Below are 14,344 nucleotides of genomic sequence, written 5' to 3' on the forward strand. Positions count from 1 at the left end.
CCAGTGTTTGAAGTAGGAAATACTCTTGATACTTAATTCTACTCTCTGACTTCTTAGCAGATATAAACTGCATTACAGCAAATCACCTCCCCCTTCCTGTTTACCTTCTAGTTTTTCTCCCTCTCCCAGAACCTCACGGGGAAAAATAAGAGGACCCAGTGTGGTCAGGTTTTGTGGGGAGGGGTAGCACAGAATTTTAGTGTCCTTTTCCCTGTCGATCCAAGCATTGCCTAGAAACTTCTTAGTATTAAGTATCTTTCATTGCAAATCAACAAAGATGTTGTATTTGATCTGTTTAGTATACTAGTACTAGAATAAATGGCATTTAATTTTATGGACTTATACCCAGAGAGCTAAATATTCAGCTCCCATTTCTTAAATTGAAAAGGTGACAAGCTTTTACATGTTGTCTTATTTTTTCAATGATATAAGTTATTTAAATGGAAAGGCCCATGACTGTAAAGCAGAATATTAAGAATTGAAGGTATTCTTAAATAAGACCAGAATGCCAGTTTATTTATTTATATTCTGAAGTATACCTGTGAAGTAGAACTAAATAATTGCTTCCAATGGTCAGTGCTTTTTCTCTGTCAAAACATTTATATAAGAAGCCAAGGAACAACGTAGAGAAATGCTTGGAATTAAACCAAGGAAGAACTATCTGGACACTATGAATGCTAATGTGACTGTCTACACTTACCCACATTGTAGAGGAATGATTGTGAATGAGCTTGGAATACTATGATTCCATGGTCAGGTCACACATTTTATCTGATTACACTGACTATTCATTAAAAATTTTGTGCATTTACACCAAAATGTAAATATTTCAAATATAAATATTTATGAAAAATTTACCTGAAAACTTTACCTAAAGTTTTGATTTAAATTGAACATTCTATTGGCACTTTTCTTGTGGGTATATATATATATAGATATATGTGTGCATAATTTTTCCTTTCATTCTTTTTTATTCTATGTACATATTCTTAAGTATTTATAAAAGATGCTTTGAAAAGGAATTTGTCTTACAAATCACAAAAGCAAACCTTTTTTTGTAACTAATTTCTCTCTCAGATTAGGTCGAGACCAAGTCATGTTTCATTGATTCTGACCCTCTGGAGTTGTAAAATGATTCCTCTTCCAGGAATGAGCATCCAGGTTCTCAGCAGACATGTGCGGCTTTGTTTGTTTGATGGTAATAAGGTGAGCTTACTGAGGAACACATCAGTTCACATCTAGATAGAAAACGTTTTGTTAATGCCACATGTCAAATATGTACTGCATTGGGTCTGTCTGTTTCTCTGTCTTTCTCTCAGTCTCTCTTTTTTTACATGTCTACATGTGTGTGTATGTGTGTATATGTATATGTGTATGGGTAAGTATATTTGTGTATGTATGTTTATGTGTATGTATGTGTATGCATATGTATGTGTGTGTGTATGTGCGCATATATGTGTACATGTATTTGTATGTGTATGTGTGTATATGTTCATGTGTATGTATATGTATATGAAGATGTGACAATTAAGTTTGCGAACTTGTTGCAACGATGTTGCTAATCTTTTTTGATATCAGAGGGATTATTCATTATGAATTTGTACCAACTGGATGAACAGTTAACAAGTTTACTACTTGGAAGTGCTGAAAAGGCTGCGTGAAAAAGTTAGACACCCGAACTTTTTGCCAACAATTCATGGCTCTTACATCACGACGATGCACCAGTTCACATGGCACTGTCCGTGAGGGAGTTTTTAGCCAGGAAATAAATAGTTGTATTGGAATATCCTCCCTACTCACCTGATCTGGCCCCCAATGACTTCTTTCTTTACCCAAAGATAAAGGCAATATTGAGAGGAAGACATTTTGATGACAGTCAGGACATCAAAGGTAATATGATGACAGCTCTGATGGCCACTCCAGAAAAAGAGTTCCAAAATTGCTTTGAAGGGTGGACTAGGTGCTGGCGTCGGTGCATACCTTCCCAAGCGGAGTACTTCAATGGTGACCATAGTGATATTCAGCAATGAGGTATTTAGCACTTTTTTCTAAGACGAGTTCGCAAACTTAATTGTCAGACCTCGTATATGTATATGTGTATGTATATGTGTGTGTGTGTTCATGTATATGTGTATGTATAAGTATATATGTGTATGTATATGTGTATGTGTGTGGGTATGTATGTATGTGTATGTATATAAAATAATGCGTGGTAGATGCAAACCACATGGGTCCAGATGACATAGGCTTAACTCCTGGGTCTTTCCATTGCTAAGTATGTCATGTTGGCATAATATCACAGTTAACTCCTCTGAGCCTTAGATTTTCACCTACAAAAAGGTACTGATGCTTGTCTTCTAGTATTGTATACAGTTCAGGTCTCAAGTGCACATTGTTGCATTTTTGACTAATGTACACCCCTATATAACCAATACCCCAATCAGGATGTGGAGCATTATCCTCACCTTGCAACATTTCCTCATGTCCTTTTCCATTTTACTGCTCCTTGATTCTTAAGAGAATATTTTTTACCCATTACCAAAGAAAGAATTTGAATGACTTTTAAAAAATTAATTGATTTGTTTGTGAGCTATAGCTTAAACAGTGCTTAGATGGAAATTAATAACTTTAATTGCATATGTTTGACAAGAAGAAAGATTTAAAATCAGTGATCTAAGTTATCAGTTCAAGAGGCTAAAAAAGGAAGAGTGAGTTAGACAGGAAGAAAATAGAATGGAGAAAATTGTAAAGATAAAAGTAGAAGTTAATGAAATAGAAAACAGATGAACAAACGAGGAAAATCAAATAAGGCAAAAGTTTATTCTTTGAAAAGGTTAGTAAAATTGAGAGATGCCTAGTAAGACTGATCAATAAATTTTAAAAAGGGGTAGAGAAAGAAGCTAAATGATCAGTATCTGACATGAAAATGGAGACCTCACCACAGATCCTGCAGACATTAAAAGGGTAATGAGGGATATTATAAACATCTTTATGCCAATAAACCATAATTTCCTCAAAAACCATAATTTACTGAAACTGATACAAGAAAAAATAGAAAATTTAAATAATTCCTGTTAAAGAAATTGAAACTGTAATTTAAAATCTTCGAACAAAGAAAACTCTAGGCCCAGATGCTTCACTGGTGAATACCTTCAATCATTTAAAGAAGAAATAATACTATTATACAAACTCTTCCAAAGAATAGATAAAGATGAAATGCTTCCCAACTCATTTTATAAGGCCAGGAAAAACATGATTCCAAAATATGACAAGACATTACAAGAAAAAAAAATTATAAGACCAGTATCCCTCATAAATATTGAAACTAAAATCCTAAACAGAATATTAGTGAATTGAATATCATGACTAATTGGGGAATATTGAATTTGAATTCTAGGAATTCAAATGCTCACACCTGTGTAAACAACATTTAGCATTTGAATATAGATCATTGTAATGTGCCACATTAACAGAACTAAAGAAAAATTATATGGTCATCTCAATAGATATAGAAAATGCATTTGACCTATTTTAGGACCTATTCATGATTTTTAAAAAATTCTCAACAAAGTAGGAACAGAAGGTGACTTCCTCAAATTGGTAAAGAGTGATTAGAGAAAACTAAAGTTAGCATCATCATACTTAATGGTGAAATACTGAACTCTTTTCCCCTAAAATCAAGCACAACTCAAGGAGGTCCAAAAAATAAAAAGATAACTCAATTTTTAAAATGGACAAAAGACTTGAACAAGCACTTAAAAAAAGAAAATATATGAAAAACCAAGAGACATATAAAGATACTCAGCGTAGAATAAGTCCTCAGGGAAACACAAATTAAAACCACAGTGACAGAGATCCAACCATAGGCTATGTACCTTAAATATAATAATATGGTCAGTTTAAAAGTAGAAGGATGAAAAAAGATACAGCACTCAAAAGATATTAATATCAGACAAAGTAAACTTTAAAACAAAGACAATTATCAGGAATAAAGAGGTACTCTGCATGATAAAAGGGACAATTCACTAAGAAGACATAACAGTCTTCAATGTGTATACCCCTAACATCATAGCTTCCAAATACATGAAGTAAACATTGATAGAACTGAAAGGAGAAATGGACAAAGCCACAGTTATCATTGGAAACTTTTAACACTTCTCTCTCTGTAATCTATGGAATAAGTAGACAGAAAATTAGTTAAGGATATAAAAGAACTGAATAATGCCATCAACAAACTGTATCTAATTGGCATTTGTACAACACTTCACCCCAAAATAGTAAAATACAATCAGTAGGTTAAAAGGAGTAGGCTCTTGCCCAGTGGTGACAACTATAAATTCTGCGTGATATACAAAAAGCAACTCCCTGAAGGCACTGAAAAGCATCTAAAAGTAGGCAGATACTAGAGAGGAGTCTGAAATCATTAGTCTGCTATTTATTTTTTCTCTGTTTATTCCCTCTCTTTTTCGTTCCTCTGTTTCTTTTTCCTGCCTTGGTGTGTGTTACTTGAGCATTTCTTAAAACTCCATTCTGAATTATCTGTAGTGTTGTTAAGTGGATCTCTATAGCTTTCTTTAGTGGCTGCTTACAGGTGTTATTTTTACGTACACAACTTTCCACAGTCTACTAGTGTCACTATTCCAGTTTAAATAACGTATAGAAACCTTACCTCCTTTTACTTCTCTTTACCCTTTCTCCTTTATAATATAATCATCTTAAATATTTCCTTTATATACATTGAGAACCATATTGTACAGTATTATAATTTTTGCTTCACTATCAAGCATAATTTAGAAAACTCAAGAGAATATGAGTTGTACTTACCCTTATTTTTACTCTTCCTATTGTTCTTCCTTCCTGATGTTCAGAGATTCCTTCTTTTATCAAGTCCGTCCTGTTTAGAGAATGTCCTTTAACAAATCTTTTCAGGTAGGCCTGCTGGCTGCAAATTCTCTTAGTTTTTCTTTATCTGAGAATGTCTCATTTCCCCCTCATTCCTGAGGAATATTTTCACTAAATGTAGAATTCTGAGTTGACGATTCTTTTCTTTGGCATTTGACAAATATCATGCCACTTTTTTTCTGGCCTCTGTGGTTTCTGATGAGAACCCACTGTCATTTGAATTGTTTCCCTATCGGTTAATTGAGCTGTTTCTTCTTTGTCACCGCTTTCCAGATATTTTTGTTTAGTTTTCAGAAGTTTATGCTGTATCTCCGGATGGATTTTTTTGGGTTTATCCTGTTTGGGATTTGTTCAACTTCTTAAATCTATAATTTGATGTCTTTTGCCAAATTTGAGGATTTTTCAGCCATATTTTTCTCTAATACTTTTCAGTTCCAAAGTCTCCTTTTGTCTGGGAGCACAGAATAAATAAAATGCAGTCTCACATTAAACAGCAGGTAATAATTAGAAGGAGTTTGTTCTCCAGGAGTCCAGGTTGAGAATATATTATTTTAAGCAGTGTTTAAGTGAAATTAATCTGTGTTGTAGGTAATGGGGACTTTCTTTATGTGGAAAAACACTTGGCTACCCCATAATATACTCCTACCTTCCTACCAGTAGAAACCTAGAGGGCAGTAAATTGAATTTGACCTAATATGATATGTTTGGGATAATATCTAATTATTTTTAAAGCTTAGTTTTAGAAGTGTTACACTAAAATATTTTTATGAAGAATAAAAATTGTATATCTGTTACTTTGGAAGATGTCAATTTTGACGATGACTTGATAGAATCTGAACTCTTCTTTATAGTTTTTGCTCCTTTTGTGTTTCGTTGTTTTGTATATATTGTAGGATTAACTTCTTGCTGTAGTACTTTATAAGAGATTTCAGGAAGAATATAACTTACAGGCCTAGAGATTTGAAGAAAACTGAATCATGTATCTGAGCTGTTAGCATTGTCTGTCTTAGGGGCAGGGTAAGGTGCTCTTATGGGTCACATTTCTTAAAAGGTCGTTTATTCCTGAAATTTTACCTAGTTTTCTGGTAAATCTATCTCAGATATTAAATATTTCACTTAATATAGTGATCTGAGTCTGAATTCATTTTATTAATTCTGTCATTGTTTTATAAACAAGTGCTGTAAACACTTGTTTTTTGTTAATCATTTTAAAAGTTATGTATGTACTTGATGTTAAAAGAAAAAGAAGTTACAGAATTGCTCAAAGAAGTGAAAGACCCCTTCTTTCTCTGTTCTACCCAGTATAGCCACTTTTAACTGTTTGTGGCATGAAAGTGGTGATGTTTCAGAGTGCTTTCTATATGATTTCAAATGGGAAAATCTCATTTCAGGTCCTAAGCAACATTCATACAGTCAGAGCCACATGGCAACCTAAAAAACCCAGAACATGGACCTTTTCTCCCCAGGTGAGTCATCTGCTCAGTGAATGAAATGAATATGAACTTCTTTTACCTGTTAAATGTTATGCAATTAATTTCTAAGGTGAGGCTGTCAAAGTGTATTTATGAAATAACATATGTTTAGCACAGAATATATAGGGTCATTTTTTAATTTTTTTAATTTTTTTTTTTTTAAAGGGAAGATGGAAGTTTTTTTTGTTTTTTTTTTTTGTTTGTTTTTTTTAAAGATTTTATTGGGGAAGGGGAACAGGACTTTATTGGGGAACAGTGTGTACTTCCAGGACTTTTTTCCAAGTCAAGTTGTACTTTCAATCTTAGTTGTGGAAGGTGCCGTTCAGCTTCAAGTTGTTGTCCTTTCAGTCTTAGTTGTGGAGGGCGCAGCTCAGCTCCAGGTCCAGTTGCCATTGCTAGTTGCAGGGGGCACAGCCCACCATCCCTTGCGGGAGTTGAACCGGCAACCTTGTGGTTGAGAGGACATACTCCAACCAACTGAGCCACCGGGAGCTCAGCGGCAGCTCAGCTCAAGGTGCCGTGTTCAATTTTAGTTGCAGGGGGCGCTGCCCACCATCCCTTGCGGGATTCAAGGAATTGAACTGGCAACCTTGTGGTTGAGAACCCACTAGCCCATGTGGGAATCGAACCGGCAGCCTTTGGAGTTAGGAGCACGGAGCTCTAACCGCCTGAGCCACCGGGCCGGCCCCTATAGGGTCATTTTTGAATCTTTAGATTATGTATTGTTCTTTGATAACTTTGATAAAAATTACTCATGATTCTGACTCACCAGAGTTAAAGGGATCTATTAATCATCTCATTTAATGGATTTCAGGGTTCAATTCTAGAAAATGCCCTCTGATGGAAAATGAAAACAAAAAGATAACACTTAGGAAGTGTTTTTCAAAAGTGAAATCCCCAACTGTGTTAGTGAGAGCTCTACTTTCCTTAGATGAAATCAAGGGTGATGTCTAGGGGACTGGTACATCACACCAAGGGACTGCCAAGACTGGAACAAGAAGAACTGGAGTAAGTTTTGGTGTTTTCAAGCCTCTGAATCAGTACTACATAGGGGCCATGAAGATGGAGATATTTATGTTCTTTTGATAAGATTAGTTGTCTGTAGTTTATTTTACTTTATTTTTTTCTTCCTCCAAGTTTTCATTGCTTTAATATTTACTCTTCTGCCACACTAGCTCCCATGTGTCACTGCACCCTGAGAAGCTTCATAAACTTCCTTTTATGGCTTCAAAAGATCTTAAAGCAAGACAGAGTTTCAGTGAGAGGGCACTGGATATGGAGAAGGCCCAGCCACTATGCTTGTGTGCTTTGTGTATCCATACATGTCTAGAGTACAACTCCTGAAAGTCCATTGTGGTCTTCTAAGTACCTTACTGCTTATGTTTAAGCACAACACTTCACAATTCTGATGTGGCATCTCTGTGTATATGAAGTGTTTAGGGCAGAATTTTCTAATGTTTTCCCAAATATAAAGATGAACTTTTTGGAAGGATAAATAATAAGTATATGTTACTTTGTTGAATGAAATTAAGCAGTTGCTAGGTGCGAGTTGCCCTTCCTAGGTATTATAGGAATTTACATGGTTATAGAGAAGAAACATATATAATAACAATATCTCTATGGAGTGCTAACCATGTGCATTATCTCATTTAGTCCTTAGTGTAGCCCTGTGTAGCACTGTTGATAATTATCACAAAGGCAGAATGTAACTGTTATGGGGCTCCAAGTGTTGTGGAAGCACAGAGGAGGATGAAATTAATTATAGGCTCAGGAAGGTTTTCTAGAAGAGAAACTAGCCCTTGAAGGGTGAGTGGAATTGTATAGGCAGGAAAGAAGGATGTGGTTGTGCAGGGAGAGGGAATGGAATGAGCAAACAGGAAGGGAAAGGGAAATTCACAAGGCACACCTTAGGAAAGTTGACCAATGTTTGTATTAAGTCTTTAATTTAAATTCTGCTTACAACGAACAATCAATGGTTAATACAAATATCTTACATATGCGAATGTTTTTGTCTACCTCTGGAGACTCAGGTAGGTAAACTATTTGTTTCACATTAGCCTCTCCTCTAAGCAAAGGGTAAGTGAAGGTAAAGGTATTTCCCTTTAACACAAAGTTAAATTTTTAAATTTTAAATAATTGATGTAGATGAGTCCAATTCATCTGCTTTTTGTTTCCTTTAACATATCGTTACTATGATGCAAAGGCATAAACCATTTACAGGTGAATGGAGCTGAAACCTCCTTCCCAATTTAAATTTTTATTAGTAACTTTATTTTCTTATTGTTTCAGGTTACTGGCATCTTACCCTGCTTGCTTGATGGCGATTGTTTCCTCAGGTCTAATTCTTTATCTCCAGATCTTGGAATATTATTTGAACTTGGAATTTCTTATATTCGCAATGTATGTTGGTTGAAAGAAAAGCTTTCTAATTTATCATTTAAAAGGGAAGTTATTTTTTATGCCTGTATCCACAAGTAAAATAATTGAGATTTTTATGTTTAACAGAATTTTAATCCTTGAGGTATGAGAATGGCAGTGATTCTAATTTACATATAGTCCTGCTTTTTCAGTAGCATTTGAAATTAAAGTGTAGAAGATGCTCAACATCACTAATCACCAGAGAAATGCAAATAAAAATAACAAAATATCATCCCATATGATTATCAAAAAGACAAGAAATAACAAGTATTGGTGAGGATGTAGAGAAAAGGAAACCTTCGTCCACTGTTGGTGGGAATGTAAACCGGTGCAGCCACTATGAAAAACAGTATGGAGGTTCCTGAAAAAATTAAAATATCACTACCATATGATCCAGCAATTCTACTTCTTTGTGTTTATCTGAAGAAAACAAAAACACTAATTAAACACGTTGCGTAAGGCAGGGTTTAAATCCCTCATACCCCTCTGTTCCGGCAGGTTTTTAAAAGAAACTACTTTAAAATGCACTCTTCTCTTTAAAGCGTAAATGCTTCTATGTCATTTATTATTTTTCTATGGAATTTTTTAGGATTTACTCACCTATGATGTTAGTAATCCCTCCTGGTGTGATACTGCAGAAAGCAGCTTCCTTTGTGCAGTGGGACACGGCAAAAATTGCATATGTACCGAGTTTCACTTCTCACTTTTTTTGATGCGCACACTTTACACACCGTGTGTGATATTTTTTCTTTCCTCTTCCCACTATGGGCTGCAGATGATGCGTGGCCAAATCTCCCGAGAGCCTGGCCGGATTGTCTTCCTTGGGGGCCCGCTGTGTAGGCACTTTCACAGCTGGTTCCCTATCGCCACTCGTCTCACCTCCCTGTCTTGGCCTCTCACTGCTCTCTGCCCAATCTTCTGAAATTCTCGTTATCCGTCCTTAACGCATGGCTGAGAAAAAAACAGATTCTCATGATCCGTACGCAACGTGTTAAAAAAGACTTAGGCACCCCTATGTTGATTGCAGCATTATCCACAATAACCAAGATATGGAAGCAACCTAAGTGTCCATCAATGAGTGAATAGATAAGGGAGAAGTGGTACATATATACAATGGAATATTATTCAGCCATAAAAAAGAAGGAAACCTTGCCATTTGTGACAACATGGATGGACCTAGAGAGTATTATGCTAAGTGAAATAAATCAGAGGAAGACAAATACCATATCATCTCACTTATATGTGGGATCTAAAAACAAAACAAAACAAGCTCATAGATAGATGCAGAGAACAGATTGGTGATCATCAGGGGTGGGCGGAGGTGGGAGAAATGGGTAAAGGGGGTCAAAGGTAAAAAGAAAAAAAAAAAGATACATTACTGAGCAACACCAGAAAAGCTTACTGTTCTCTAGTGATTTTGACAAAACAAAAACAAAAATAAACAAAAAACCTCTTTCAAAGAAGAAAAACAACCTCAAATTGGATGTAAGCTGAAAATATACTGAAACTAAACAGTGGCAACAGAGCCACTGTTCTAAAGCTTATCTGAAGATAATATACAATTTATGACTAGAGAAAGTACACCACAATTCAACAACTATTACCTATAATCTTTTTTGAATTAGTTTCAGGGGTATAGAGATTTATACCCCTCACAAAGTGATAACCTCCTCTCCCCCAATCTACTACCCCTCTGACATCGTATATAGCTGTTACAATTCCATTGACTCTATTCCTTGTGAATAAGCACAGATGTGTACTCCACATCTTATGAATATATATGTGTGTGTGTGTGTGTGTGTGTGTGTGTGTGTGTGTGTGTATATATATATATATATATATATATATATATATATATATATATATATATATATAAAAAAAATTGATGTTCAGTATTATTCAGCTTCAGCTTCAGGTGTATGCTGCAGTGGTCAGGCATCTACACTGCCCACGAAGTGCCGTAATAAGACTAGTACCCATCCGATACCCTACAAAATGTTTATAACATTATTGATTATATTCCCCAAACTGTCTTTTGTATCCCCATGGCAATCTTGTGGTTTCACTGACTTATTTCACTTAGCATAATGTTCTATAATCTTAAACATGACCAAGAGTTTAGAAGGTAAAACAAGCATAACAAACCAATCTATTCCCATTAAAATGATTTTCCTGAGTCCCAGTCAGAAGTTTTCATCTGTGTCTCAATAGCTAGGATTAGAAGAGACATATGGCCACAACTAGCTGAAAAGGAATCTGAAGAGAAAGCGTGTTTTAGCTGGGCATATTGCCCTTCTCTCTCTGGCTGGGGTGGGGGAAAGTGAGGTTCTCATAACAATAAAAAACGGGGGGGATTTTAGGCAGGATAAAAATTTAAAATAAAATAAAAAATGTATTTGTTTACATTTATAGCTTGAGTGACCTCCAGTGCTTGTAAAGAATGAAGATGTACAAAGGATAGGACTTTACAGAAAGTGACAGAAGATGCTCTGTGACATTCCGCCATAGTGGTTTCCCTCTGTCCTAACCTTGTATGAGGATTCTAATTAAGGGACCTGGCAGAATGGTGATTTTTTATAAAGGGAACACCAGAAACTTGGATGTCATATAAACTATTGAGCTGGTGGGTGTGGGTCTGTTATAGTAATTATATACCTCCATATTCTAATAGCTTGAAAGGTGTAGTATATATACTTGGCCTCATGGTAACCTGAGAGCCCACTATTCTTACATTAATGGTATTACACCATCCTTTCAGTTCTTTAAGGCAAATTCATACATATGTGTTGCGCTTGAGTAGGACAGGAGATGAGCAGGTCCCCTAAGTGAGCCCCAGTAGCCTCTGACAGTTGACAGTAGGATAAAGTTCTGAGCAGAAAGACCCTTGAATGATTTAACTAGCTCATTCTACATTTCAGTGAGACAAGGCTTAATGATCTCCTGTGCTATTGATGTAATTTGAGCTCATTCCATCACATATACCATTCAACATTTGCCACATCAGGTCTAGGGCTTTTCAAAAGCAATTTAACATGATGGGATTTTCACTTTACCATGTGGCCTACGAATACAAAGGGACTCCGCTGTTTCACTTGATTTTCTTGTGAAGAATTTTTTAGTTCTCAAGGTGAATATTAATTTTGTTCCTTTAAAATGACCTGGTATATACTTATAAATTTGATTGTTTCAGACATTAAGTTTCATCTAATTTTTTATTTCCTAGTCAACTGGTGAAAGAGGAGAATTAAGTTGTGGCTGGGTGTTTCTTAAACTTTTTGATGCCAGTGGAATTCCTATTCCAGCAAAGTAAGTTGGCTATGTATTCCTTCCAAACGGGTAATTTTGTACTAGGTTGGTGCAAAAGTAATTGCGGTTTAGAATGTTAAAAATAATTCTAAAAACTGCAATTGCTTTTGCGCCAACCTAACAGAAATTCATTTTTTAGACTCTAGATACCTTAGATTTATAGAACGTATGTTCTATTAGTATTTCAATAACTTTTGGGGAGAGGGCTTTTAATGTTTATTTTAATGTTTTTTATAAGTAATATGTGAAAACAGCATGTACAGTTTTATCCTAGGGAGGAAGAAGCAACACATGTAGAAAGAGGCTTTTAAAACATGTTTGCACCAGCTGTTTGCTGAGAATGACCTTTCAGTAATTTCCTATGGGAAAAACACATTTCACAGTGCTGAAATAGAGCCGCATTCTCTCCAAAGAGAAGGAAAGCTAAGTCCAGGGTCTAGGTCCTCTGTAACCCCACTTTTCTGTAAGTGATACATTGAAATTGTCCTGGCAGCCACTGTAAACAAATTTAAAACTGAAGACCAAAAGGTAGACTGGTAGCAAATATTTGCAATATATCCTAATATAAAAAGAGCTCTCCAAAATTGAGAAAAAGACAATCTAAATTTTTAAATGGGCACACACAGAAATCTAAGTCTAGGATATAAACAAGAAATTAAGACACAAATGGGATGTCAGCAAGATGGTGATGGCAGAGATCTCAGATTTGCAATGATAAAATTCAGAGCTGTAGTCCCCACTCTGCGTACCTGCAGGCAGGTTCTTTAACGTTTCCAAGCCTCACTTTTCCCCAACTTTAAAATGGGGAGGGTTACAATAGCCTAATCCCAAAGGTTTAATTCAGATAATGCTCCCCCTCCACCTTTATTGATACCACAGGAGTGAACAGGACCTCCTTACCACAACACAGAGGTGAAAGTCATGGCCACACCAGTCCTCTGACGTCACCCAGGAGGGAGAGGGATACTTTATTACCCACTCCTCATTCCACCCTGTAGATGTAGAAGCCCGGGCTTCTTAAGATTTGAGGAGGGAGTTATTTTTAGTAATGTTCAGGGTTTTTAGCAGTACTTAGTGAGAAGGAAAGCTGTGTCTACTCAATCTTTCCTAAAGTGAAGTCATAGCTATTTTTTTTATGAGGTGGAGGCTTGTGTATTGATACAGAAACATTTCCAACATATATTATGTGAAAAAAGCAAGTTGCAGAATAGTATGTATACTGTGACTCTACTTTTGTTCATGAAAAACTGTGTTTATGCATCTGTGGGTAGTTTTATGTAAACTGTTCCCAGAGGTCGCCCCCAGAAGCAGGAGTGGGGAGCTGGTGCAGTAGGATGAAAGAGGCCTTTTACCGTCTGCTTTATACACTTTGGAAATTCACATCTTTAAAAGAAAATCTGTTTGTTTTGGGACTTACTGTGTGTATGTATTTATTTGTATTTGCATAGAAAAAGATAGGACAAGGGGCTACCAAACAGGGCAGTGGGTGGTGGGGGTGGGAGTGTTGGGGAGGGAGTTTTCATTTTTTGCTTATTATTTCTATGCCATTCAAACTTTTTACAACAATCTGCATGTTTTAATTTAAAAAATAATATAAATTCATAATGGCTTCATTTCCAATGGTGGTTCAAGACATTTAAAAAATACATTTTAAAAAGTTATTAGAGTCAAAATACTTTAATGACATCAATTACTCTTTCTCATTTTAATGTGGAAGAATATATTTCTGCAGTTAATACTGGGGGCACCAACATAATGTATACAAGTGGACACTTTGGTCAACGTTGCTCAAGCAGTAGTTCACCGTAATCAGAAGTATCTGGATGCTGATGGTAACCACTTTGAGCACCTCTTGTAATTGCAGAAGTCAAACGTGAACTTGTATTCATCTTTTATTATCGGTATATATTATTACAATTTTTAATACAGTTTTCCTTTCTTAAAATGTGTATACATTTTTTGGCATCCTCTGTAGTTAAGAAACGCCGCAACTTTATTTACCTCAGTAAAGGATCAACAGCTTTCATTCTTGTTTACCAATGAAACGCAAATAAAATGTCTGCAAATTTATCTGTGTTTCAAAATATCCATCACAGTTCTGCGTCATAGCATACCCTTCTTTTGTAGGACTTATGAGCTCTTCCTGAATGGCGGCACCCCTTATGAAAAAGGTGTTGAAGTGGACCGTTCAGTGTCCAGAAGAGGTATAGCTCTTACAGGTTGCTTTCCTTCCTCTCTTTAGATAT

General features: G+C 35.8%; 1 protein-coding gene across 12 annotated transcripts in view; it reads left to right on the top strand.

Annotated features, from left to right (window-relative positions):
* The window catches only part of NPHP1 (nephrocystin 1), a 53,014-nt gene that overhangs the window by 19,606 nt on the left and 19,064 nt on the right, over positions 1–14,344 (top strand). For 11 of the 12 annotated variants that reach the window (XR_012498845.2, XR_012498844.2, XM_074340504.2 and 8 more), the window contains 5 exons: positions 1,078–1,206; positions 6,294–6,368; positions 8,664–8,774; positions 12,016–12,098; positions 14,226–14,302. Coding sequence is in view for 10 of the 12 variants with exons in the window: in XM_074340504.2 (XP_074196605.2) it covers positions 1,078–1,206; positions 6,294–6,368; positions 8,664–8,774; positions 12,016–12,098; positions 14,226–14,302 (475 nt within the window). In the remaining 2 variants the exon portion in view is untranslated. The remainder of the gene's footprint in view (positions 1–1,077; positions 1,207–6,293; positions 6,369–8,663; positions 8,775–12,015; positions 12,099–14,225; positions 14,303–14,344) is intronic. The other variant, XM_088797862.1, reaches the window with a different exon arrangement.

The sequence above is a fragment of the Rhinolophus sinicus genome, chromosome 4, assembly GCF_057876585.1.
Source record: "Rhinolophus sinicus isolate RSI-liver-muscle chromosome 4, RSI-T2T, whole genome shotgun sequence".
NCBI classification, from domain to species: Eukaryota; Metazoa; Chordata; class Mammalia; order Chiroptera; family Rhinolophidae; genus Rhinolophus; species Rhinolophus sinicus.